Raw genomic sequence first — 12,149 nt, 5'->3', positions numbered from 1 at the left:
CGCTTCCGATTTGTGTGTGGGGAGTTTGCATGTTCTCCCCGTGCCTCGGGGGTTTCCTCCGGGTACTCCGGTTTCCTCCCCTGGTCCAAAGACATGCATGGTAGGTTGATTGGCATCTCTGGAAAAATTGTCCGTAGGGTGTGAGTGCGTGAGTGAATGAGTGAATGAGTGAATGAGTGAGTGTGTGTGCCCTGCGATGGGTTGGCACTCCATCCAGGGTGTATCCTGCCTTGATGCCCGACGACTCCTGAGATAGGCACAGGCTCCCCGTGACCCGAGGTAGTTCGGATAAGCGGTAGAAAATGGATGGATGGATATAATCTACATTCATTTCATAGCTCCACACACTCTCTATCCACTCTCTCCCTTTGTTTTTGTACTATTTCTTCTAAGTTTTAGGAGAAACATCAGAGACCAGGCTGATACATAAATAAAACATAACCGAGAAGTCCATAAAACCCCCTCAGCTACAAGCAATAACACATTCTGCTGGACAGATTTAAGATGACACGATGGCAGTTACATATTTTGGTCATTCTTTCATTTGTTCATTTGTGTTACTAGTGTGTTTAGGAATTAAATACACTCGTAATCAAAATAAATGTGTGTTCAAACCTTTGACTGGTATCTGACAGACACAATACACATGTCATCCAGAGATCAAAACATAACACACACGCACATGCACAATCACACACAACCAATCACATCTCAGAGAAACTCACTGTGGCAATCATTAGTGAATTCTTCCTTATATCCTGCTGTGGATAAATGACAAACACCTGCATTATGACTTTACTTCACATCATCTACTGTAACATGTTTACTAAAGTCAATACTAACAGTCATATCATGTGACTGAAATCACGCTGATTTCCATCCTGAAGAAATGTTTTGACTGCATTTGTAACGTCGATGGAAAGTGCAAAGTTATATTCCAGACTTCAGTCATCTGGAGCATCACAAAACCATCTACACAAACCACAGACGTACACACGCTAAACTTGACACCTTCAAACTCATCTGTCTTCATTTGATCCAGAATCATCCGTCCCTCTTTTAATCTCACCGCTCAACCCAGTTTATCTCATCTCACAGTCATTCTGATGAAATTAAGATTGGTGTGAATCTCTCCTGAAGAGATGATCATATGAGGAGGTCTCATCTGTTGCGCTGTGATTTACATCACTAAAAGCTTTGAACTCAATTTACACAATCAGCCTCAATTATAAAACACAGCAGGACACATTTCTGTCGATGTAAAGTGACTCGAATATCATCTGTGATTTATTTGTTAAAATCTCCCTGTTAGCTTTCCGGTAGCTCAGTGGTAAGAGCATTGTGTTTAACAACGCAAGGTTGTGGGATCGATCCCAGGGAATTGCAAATACCTATGTAAAATGTATAGGATAAAGCAATGTAAGTCCCTTTGGATAAAAGCGTCTGCCAAATGCGTTAATGTAAATGTAAATTTAAATGTTAGCTATCCTGTGGCTCAGTGGTTTGAGCATGAAACTAGTAATGTCAAGGTCATGGGTTCGATCTCAGTGGATTGCACATAGTTAGACAAAAAATGTATAATACAATGTAAGTCACTTTGGGTAAATGTAAAAAAAACAGCATATGCTGTAATTTTCAACAGGGTTGGTGTCTGCTAAATGAATACATGTAAATGAAAGAATAAGTGCACTGTTTTACACAAAAATGAATCCTGCTTGTGTTTCATGAATGTGGCTCATTGCCTTTAAACAAAAAAATAATCATCAGACTCAAAGAAAGAAACTGTGATGTTTGTCTTTGACAATACTATTATAAATAAAGGTTCTTTGTAAGATTTGGATGTTTAGCACATGTTAATCAAGAATCGTTCTTTAGTTGAATAGTTTTTCAGACAATAAAAAGCTCTTGATATTGTATTATACAGTAGATTCTTCTTTAAAGTCACCATGAAACAGAAGTTGCGATTTATTTCTTTTCCACATTGTGATGTATATCTGAGTGAGACTGCTTCTGAAATTTGAAAAAATGTAGGGCGGGGCTTTATTTTGCCCTTCTCTTTTGATTGGTTTGTTGTAAATTTGGGCCTGGAGGGGAGGGCTATAATGCCTGGCTATTGGACAGTGAGTATAGTCCTACCACCTCTTTTTTGTTGCTGACGTCATGTGGTGAAGAGTTGTTGTTGAGAGGGGGAGAGGAGCTTCATGTTTTTGATTAAAGATTTTATGTGCAAATTAATTTTGAGAACATAATGGTGTGCACTGATAAATCATTTATAATAATCACTGCAACACTGTGTCAAACACTTAGAATTCTTCGATTTCACGGAGACTTTTAATGTTATCACAAACTTCATTGTGTCTCTCAACATTATTTGTGTTTCTCACATGACAGAAGTCAACATGTTTGGATCAACATAAATACACAATGACAGAATTCTTGCTTTAAAAATTTGAAGTCTTGAATGAGGGTGTGGATCTGTGTTTAGTTGTAACTGAAACCTTTATTTTGAAGAGCACAGTTTGTCAAAGTCAATCTCAAACACGCTTGCCTGAAGCAACCTTTGAGTTTATCCAAAACAAAACCAACACTGTCAGGTTCTCATTTCACAGCATTCTCATGATTTTGAGTTCAAAAGCAAAACAAAACTCTGTGGCTTTAACTTTGTCAGATGAACCTTTAAAGAGGAAATGACATCAGACCCAACATCAAAACGTGCCCTTGAGACGGAAGAATCTCTCATCGCTTTTCTCTGCGGCGCCACAATCTCATGGCCATATTTGTCTTAACTTCAGTCACTGAGATGTTAAGCTGTTAAATTAAGCATTCGGTGTGGTAGGCGGTGAATGTGGAAGGACAAACGGGACAAAACCCAAAACAAAGCAAGATAACAAGTGCCAAAAACACATTTTTATTCCTCTATATTGTTTGAGAATTTTCCAGCACAACACGTCCTGATGGTAATGCGTTAACACCAAACACGTGACTTACCTGTGTGACTTTCTCTGTGACGTTGTGCGTGCGGTCGATGAGTTTGCAGGGTGCGAGGATGTCCATCTCTCCGGCCTGGAGGGCGATGAGAGGGTCCGCTTTAAAATCCACAAAGTTGAGCGTGATCTGAGGGATTTTACTGATGGCGCGGTAACGCATGAGGTCAGAGTCGGAGGTAGAGTTTAAGATGCTCGACCTGTTGTTCATTGCACCTGTGAGAAGAAACAGATTCAGTCAACTCAAGGGTGAAAAGTACATGACGAACATGTCGAACATGACGGATCAGACTAGGGACGGGTATCGTTAAGATTTTATCGATATTGATACTGCTTATCGATACGGTTACTTATCAATCCTGTTATCGATACTACGCTCTATAATTTGATGCAAAAACACATGATGTGAAAAGATGTTAAACATTTTACGTTTCTTTATTACAGCTGAGCTTTAGAACTGCAGTTTACAAATTCTTTTGAGCAAATAGAAAATGCCACATAACAAAACGTGTGTGTTCCTTAGCATACCACTTAGAGCACTTAGCATGTGCATAGGAGCACATCATAATGTAGTTGAACATATTTACTTTACATCACTATGGTTATTTGGATGGCAGACCGTATTTCTTTTTTCCTTTCTGGTTTTTAGGTTAAGTGCTATTTTCTAAGCAAGTAATATTTTTTTAATTATATGTACTATTTTGTATAATTTTACTAGCACATTAACTTCAATTTACTAAAGTAAGTAAATATTCTCTATGGCCGAATTATTAAAAACAATGTTATAACTTGTTCTCAAATAAAAGACTTTTATTTTGACGGGTTGCCGCAAAGGGGTGTTTGATGGAAGCTCCCTCGTTGTGAAACGTGGACGCTGAAAGCCCCACAAGAGCAGCTGTGCCACACTTTCACTACTAAACACGCAAAACAAGATAGATTACAAATCATATGGCCCTAGATATCAGACATACGTCAGGCAAACTTCGGGCATTCGGACATCATTCAGGGATGGAAAATGACAGGCAGCAGCAGGCTTTAATTCGCCATTTAACACCCAAATACACAGAGATAAAAAAAGGCAAGTATCGATAACAGTATTGTTTGTCATGAAGCCTATCCATACTCTGGTATCGACCCAATTATGTACCGGTCCAAAAAAGGACCGGTTCTCTGTAACCATCCATAGATCAGACTGTCTCACCTGTGCTGCTACTGGTGGGGCGAGTTCGGTGCTTCCGGTGCCATTCAGGCCTCATGGCCTGGATGTCGTCCACTGAAGACGCGCGGCGCATGCTGTGAAAGCTCTCGCGTGACCGGCTGTTCGTCAGGCTGCAGTTGGACACTGAGGCGTCCGGGTTGAGCCGCTGCGGGCGGGGGGAGGAATGACCCAGGGGCAGGGTGGTAGGATGGGGTGGGGCCGGCGGAGGTGAGCCGGGTTCACTGCCCAGGAGGTTAAGCTGGTCCTCGGGCAGGAGAGAGGACGGGGTGCACGCCGTGGAGGTGGTCCGGCGAGACCGCTCGTGCTCTGGAAGAGAGAGCAGCTCACTGAGAGCGAGAGACTCGTGGCTTTCTGGTCGAGAGGTGGTGGGAAGAGCCGTTCCCCGGCCGGCCTCGGGGTCCTCCCGCAGAGAAGATTTACTGTTGTTCCGAGAGTTTAGGAGAGGCAAACGCAGACGGATCCCTCGAGCACGATCTACGACAGACATTTGAAGGAAGGCAAGATAAATAGTTTTTTTCCATAAACAGTATCGTAAGTTAGTCAACGTGGAGTTTAATGTTGATTTCACCTGAACAGTCAAGGCAAACAGATGTAATACAGTAAGTGTTTGATAGAAAAGTACAGAGTATATAAATGACGTACTTGAATGACGCCACAGAAGAGGCAGCTTGTGATTGAGATCTTGTGGTTCGTGAAATGTGTCGTCCGGCATGACCTCGAAATTCAGGATAAACATGATCACCACGCCATCTTCATTCTTAACCGGCACCACATCCACTAAACACAGAAAACACACACCTGCAAGAGAAAACAACAACATGTTAGAGAAAGAGTCGCAAAAACACACACACAAACGCAATATATAAATTGTAAATTGAAAACTGAAATTGAAAGCGAATGATAAGAATTACTGTCATGCATATCCAGGATGCTATTTATGAACTCCTAACGTTAAAGGGGTAGTTCACCTAAAAAATTTAAATTCGGTCATCATTTCCTCACATTCAAGTTGTTCTAAATCTGCATAAATGTATTTATTCTGATGAACACAGAGAAAAATATTTGGAAGAATGCTCATAACCAGATAGATTTTGCCCCACATTGACTCCCATAGTAGGAAAAATACAACGGTAGTCAAAAGTGCCCCAGAACTGTTTGCTGTCCTACATTCTTCAAACTATCTTCTTTTTTGTTCAACAGACCAAAAAAATGATTAAGTAAATTTCCCTACTATGGTAGTCAATGGGGTGCATCTGTCTGGTAATAAGCATTCTTCCAAATATCTTTCTCTGTGTTCATCAGAAGGTATTTATACACATTTGGAACAACTCGAAGGTGAGTAAATGATGACAGAATTTTCATTCTTGGGTAAACTATCACTTTAAATGAACAATTATCCTCTGTCAGCAAAATTAATCCTGATAACAAATACTGCATGTGTGTGTGTATCTACATGACAAATCTATACTAAAATATCTCAAAGTCATCTGTAAATACAGAGCTGTGTGTTTAGACATTATTACACAAGATCAACATTCTAAAATAAATCAAACCACACAAGAAAATCACACATTAAAACCAAACGTCAACATTTTAAATGCATCACTATCCGTTTATATTCTGCTGTCTGAGATTTCATTTCAATGCCTTAATATTTGAATCCTGAAGAATATCACACGCTTACCTTCAGACGAGATACAGACGAGAACCACAAGATACAGGTACAACAACATTCACACAACACTGACAGACAGATTGTCATCAATGAATACACAGATAGACAGAGAACCGTTCTAACTGGAGATTGGCCCACTATAATCCCAGCTGTGTTTTGAGCAGGAAAACTACACATGGATTACAGGTCCACTAACACCATCTGTCTATTTGTGTGTGTGTGTGATTGTCTCTTACTCATACAGCGTACAGATCATACATCAAACAGCAAATGACTTTGATCAAATCAAATAAGTTGTTTCATCTATTTTAACTTTAGCCGACATCATCAAGCCCCTCCCCTTCTTGTCCATCTGAACAATTCCACATTATACCAAAAGTCCCCAAAGTCAAGTCAAGCCCTGAATAATGCAATAACACAAACATATTCATACATGCCTTTTAAAATATAAATCTGCAATCACATCTGCAAGCGACTCAAAAAAGAAATGAAAAACACAAAAAACAGATATCCTGACAATGTTCTGACAATCATCTTCATCCACACACACACATACACAAAGAAACACACATGTTGAGATTAAATGTGCTCATAAAGACGGATTTAACTTTAATTCATTATGCTTCCGTCCACTTTAAAAGACTAATCCACATCAAGATTCACATGCTGTTGTCAATCCTCTCATACACAAGTGTGTTTGTAACATTTCAACATCATCATCACACACAATTTAAATGTATATATATACTGTATATACTGTATGTAGGTTTTGACATGTTTGGATTGAGTTATATAAGCACAAAAAGAGCATTGCTACTGGATTTTCTGTCTATCCCAACTCTACACTCAATACACACAATACTATATCTGATAATAAAACTAAAGCAAAAAACACTTTTCTACCAAAAACAGCCTTAAATAATGGTTTCACAAAATAATATAATTTTAACTAAAACATAAAGATTATTGTAAATAAGATGATTTTATTTTAAACTAATAAATGAAACCTTTAACAGGTGAATTCATTATAAATTGTGAATTGAGACACTGTGTTCTGACATCTGATGATCTCCAGACACACAAGCCACATAATCCTATATATCTATTAAAGATTAAAGTGCATTGGGACGGATTGTGTGTCATGATGACCTGATGTGACATGAGCTACCCTGACAGACAGACAGAAATATTGCTCTTTTTAAACTTGTTCGACTTTAAATGAGTGTCTGAAATATAGATGACAATATTTAAACCTTTCCTGTGTGTGATGAATGTACAGGACTTGATATTTGAGGTGTTACAGCACCACCTTCTGGACTCATACGTGTAAGACTCATGATGCACTATTTTCTTTATTTTCAGTGCCCTGGTGTATAAACACGCAGATTTTTTTTATAAAATAATTCCAATAGGTGTGTGAGTACACTCTTGAAAATAAAGGTGCTTCATAATGTCATAAAAGATCATTTTTGTTTAACCTTTAGCATACAAAGAACCATTCTGTCTTACAAAAGGTTCTTTGTGGCGAAAAAGGTTCTTCAGATCATAAAAAGGCAAGATAGAGATGGTGCTTTAAAGAACCTTTGACTGAAAGGTTAATTGTGGAAACAAAAATGGTTCTTCTATGACATTGCTATGAAGAACCTTTTAAGCATCTTTATTTTAACAATGTATACTGTGTGATCATATTATACATTTATATACGTTTATTTATCATCCTCATCTCGCTGACAAACTCAAGAGAACACACCTGACAGCTGATATTAAAACACACTTATCAGGAGAAACGTCTCATTCATCACAGTGAGTTATGAGCTGTGTGACGTCTCCTGACAGAAATACTGCTGCGTTCACATTTCTCAAGGATAACAAAGATGAACTCCTTACACGAGGTGAGATGAAACAGAGAAGCATTAAAAGTGCAAGAGTCATACTTTTACAGCTGCTGGTTTAACATTTTGTCTTATTTTTCACAAACGCTCTCCCTGTCTCTCTCGCTCTCTCTCTCGCTCTCTCTCTCTCTGCCTCCCTATTTCATATGTTGAGTGACCAAAAATATCTGAATCTGACTATCAGCCTTTTTAATTTCAACAGATCCAATGACTATTTCAAAATTATTATTTATTCTTTCAGCCATAATAATTGCATATTGATATTGTGTTACAACTGTAGCAGCTTGAATTGATTTTAACATCAAATCATTTCTTACATTATAAAACCTCTGAGCTTTTTTTACATAAGTAAAGATGATTTTGATCGACACATGCTCATATCAGACACTAGAGAGCAGAAGAGTATCAGACATTCAGCACATCTGTTGTGTTCTTCCTCATCATCTGTCACAGCAAATACTGATGTCATCAATTATTCATTCTTTTATGATGAGTTTTTTTATTTACAGCAACAAACTGGCCTTCGAACATAACCTGTAAATCACATTTTATTCATCTAAGCTGCTAATGTTTTATTTTGTCTCGGTAGGAATTACACTAAATAGTCAACACTATAATTCCGCAGTACAGATAAATCTAAAAACTCTTTTATCATTTATTCACTTTCGTGTGGTTGTAAATCTGTATGTGTTCAGTGGAACACAAAAGAAGATATTTGGAGAAATATCTCAGTGGTTTTGTGTTCAATGTAAGTCAATGTTCAGTGTTGTTTGATTATCAACATTCTTCAAAATATCTTCTTTTGTGTCCTACAGAAGAAAGAACGTCATTATGTTTGACATGACAGGAGGATGAATAAATCCTCAATAAATAAATAAAATCCGAAGACATTTCTCAAAATATCTTCTATTGGGTTCCACTGGAAAAACACTCACATACAGATTTACAAACACATGAAAGTGAATAAATGAAGACAAAATTATTATATTTATCTTTACTGTGAAATAAGCTTTCCCTGGTTAAAGCATGATGATAGCAACGTCATGGGTCATGGGTTCTATCCCAGGGATTGCACATACGCTGATGTAAGTCGCTTTGGATAAAAGCACATGCCAGATGTTAATGTTCAAAATGATTCTATTTTTTGGCTGAATTATCCCTTTAAGGTTAAGTAATGTAAAGAGTATGTATGAAACACACACTGTAGGTGTGTGTATGTGTGTGCGTTTGTCTTTGCGTGATGTGTCAAAGTGACACTGGCTTGAGTGACATGTGAGATTCAATAAGCTGCGTGTCATGTCACAGACACTATTAGCAGAAGATTAGAAAGCACACGGCAGGATTACACATCCACCGCACCTGAGCATACGCTCATAACCTCACAAAACAACAGCCCTGCTTAAACCTCCCACAGATACAATTACACTGATAAACCCACACACCTTCTTTTCTTTCTTAGGATGTCCTGATGATACTTAAACCTCGCTGCGTGTATTTATAGATATTAGATAGGCCTAGTTAAACAATGGTAGACAGGGACATGGATTGATAACCATCATTAGAAAAGCATGACTGTTATTGAACATTTCAAACCGTGTTTGAAATAAAAGAGGCACTAAAGCAAATCCTCAGAGAAACTCTGTAAAGAGGATTTCTTTTAAGAAATGAATTGAACTTGTTTCTCAGCAGTGTCTTTCAGACATAGAATGGTCAGGGCTTTCTCATTACCTCTTAAAAATGTCAACTCTCGCAGAGACAGAAATGTACAAGAACCTTACGACCGGCGGACCGGCTCCCTCGAGACCTAATTGAGCTCTCGTTCCTTCTCAAACGGGCAGAAGCTTCACATCCGTGCCATCCACATCCTTTCATTTTCTTTATTCTTTTATTTCATTCGAGCCTAACAGAGTCAATATTGGTTTTTATGATTTGCGAATTATGCGAAGTATTTATTCGCATAAAGATCTTACAGATCTGTTCTCCTTGCTATGCCCGCCCGTGCCAGATGAACTCATGACAACAAGATGTGTGTTTGGAAATGTTGAGTGAGATAAATCAGTGTTCTGTCAGCGTAAATCACTTCTGAACTCTATTAGAGACGCAAGCCTGTGGTGGATCGTAGCTTTCAGTCCGTGGCTCTGGTCCAGAATCAACAGTAGGACAGCCTTTTAAAGTCTTCTATGTAGGCAGCTTTACTTCGTCAGGCCCTAACCTTCAGCACTGTTCAAACAACACAACAACAAATCAAATCAATGCATTTTCTCTCAGAATTTAAAGATTCAGATCCACTGAAAACACACTGCTCACTCATAAGAATGAATAAACAACACTATCACTATATACTCTTTAAACCACCAACTGTCCTCTACAGTACATTTACATTTATGGATTTTCATGCTTTTATCCAAAGTGATTGACAGTTTGATCAGTATCTGTCACATGAATAATCTGATCTAATCTGACCCATCTACTCCCATATTCGTCATACATTTTGATTATCTTTAATATATTATTTTTCAAATAATGTAGCCTAGAAGATAAATAATAGCTTTAGAAACAAGGTTCTCTGTGTCAGGACTTGTTCTGTTGATATCTTTTCCACAACCACAAACATAATGGCTGTAAAGGGCTTCCTAGTTCTAGAACATTAAAACAAAAAACTCACATTTAGCCTTTTAATTATGGGCCTGGTTTCACAGACACGGCTTCGCTTCAGCCAGGACTATGCTTTAGTTGAATTAGGATATTTATGTGGCTTTTATAAAAATGCCTTATAAGAATATATTACTGGTGTGCATCTCAAGACAAAATTATGCCACTGATATACTTGAAGATATTTCATGGCAAGTTATATTCAGTTAAAACAGGTCAAACATTCATTTTAGTCTGGGACTATAGCTTGACACTAAGTCTTGTCTGTGAAACTGGGCCTTAATGTTTTACAAGTAAAGAAAGTAATTTATTTGGTCATGCCATGTTATGAATGATATAATACTATACTACAAATGATAAGGAGCTTAAATGAGTTTGTTTAAACTTAAACTCAAGCTTAAAGTGACAGTTCATCCAAAAATGAAAGATCTGACATTATTTACTCACCCTCAGGTTGTTTCAAACCTGTATAAATTTCTTTGTTCCGATGAACACAGAGAAAGATATTTGGAAGAATGTATGCAATTTTCAGTTCTGGGACATCATCCCCTACCATAGTAGGAAAAAAATATTGTATTTTTGTTGTTCTGCTGAACACATAATGAGATATATTGAAGAATTTAGGAAAACAAAGGTTTCTCGAGCACCTTTCCTACTATGGTAATCAATAAAAATGACTAACATTCTTCCAAATATGGAACAAAGTTATTTATACAGGTATGAAATTACATAAGGGTGAGTAAATGATGACAGAATATTCATTTTTAGGTGAACTAACACTTTAATAGAGATTTTCATCACTGGATGGATCTGTAAAGTTTCCATTTCACAGAAAGTCTTGGTGGCAGATGTTTAGTTTATAGAAGAACTTGATATGGAAATGTTCACTGTCTGAGCTTCACTAATGTCTTTTTCCTTTTTCAAAAGATTTGTATGTAAAATTTTGACTACTAGATATCTGTAATAAATCTCCATAAAAGGGAAGAAGTCGGGAACCGGAAGACATTTTCAAACATTTAATAAAGTAATATAACAGCCGGCGGCCCCTCACAGACGACCGCCGGTGAACAAAACATAAATATATATACAAATACAAATACAAACGTAACACAAGTTCGGGCCCGGTCCTCTCTCCTCGACGGTCTAGTCGCTCGTTCCTTTTATATGCTCCCTATCTCCTACGTGATTCGAGCCCGGTGTGCGCACAGCTGGCGCTAATTCACAATTACTCACCGGTCTCGAACCACGGTCTCACCCCGCCTACTCTACTACAATATCTACTATGATAAACTGATAAACATTTGTGTTCATTGAAATAAAATAAATCAAAGGCTTAATTACAACCTGAAAAACTAAATGAAAATGAGAAATGTTTCATGTTGTAAACCAAAATATAGAAAAGTGTCTTAAATGTAGGAAGTGTTTACATCAAGTGGAAGATGTGGTCGAGAGAGGGAAGAATTCAGTGGACGTCAGGTGTTTGGCTGCCGCTGTCATTTAAAATGAATCCAGCGCTGATCCGGCGTACAGTAATGGACGGTGTCTCCAGAACCAACTCCCAGACCCTATTAGTCCAGAGCTGTGACTGGTTAGTCCTTATTAACTGGAGCGATGACAGCGTTTAAATCACCAGGGGAAGAGGATTTCGCAGCACACTTTATCCACTGTCACGCTATATGGACCAGTGGACCTGAAACATAATGAACAAAAGCTGCCCTGCCTTTGGT

The 12,149-nt window shown here is 38.1% G+C and overlaps 1 protein-coding gene across 1 annotated transcript in view; it reads right to left on the bottom strand.

Annotated features, from left to right (window-relative positions):
* The window catches only part of kcnh2b (potassium voltage-gated channel, subfamily H (eag-related), member 2b), a 132,953-nt gene that overhangs the window by 48,453 nt on the left and 72,351 nt on the right, over positions 1-12,149 (bottom strand). The window contains exons 3-5 of the mRNA XM_056738780.1: positions 4,846-5,001; positions 4,186-4,677; positions 2,989-3,200 (exon numbers count right to left, since the gene is read on the bottom strand). Coding sequence (XP_056594758.1) covers positions 2,989-3,200; positions 4,186-4,677; positions 4,846-5,001 — 860 coding nt within the window. The remainder of the gene's footprint in view (positions 1-2,988; positions 3,201-4,185; positions 4,678-4,845; positions 5,002-12,149) is intronic.

The sequence above is a fragment of the Triplophysa dalaica genome, chromosome 23, assembly GCF_015846415.1.
Source record: "Triplophysa dalaica isolate WHDGS20190420 chromosome 23, ASM1584641v1, whole genome shotgun sequence".
NCBI classification, from domain to species: Eukaryota; Metazoa; Chordata; class Actinopteri; order Cypriniformes; family Nemacheilidae; genus Triplophysa; species Triplophysa dalaica.
The sequence above is the reverse complement of the archived record's forward strand: the minus strand, read 5'-3'. Positions and strand labels throughout refer to the sequence as shown.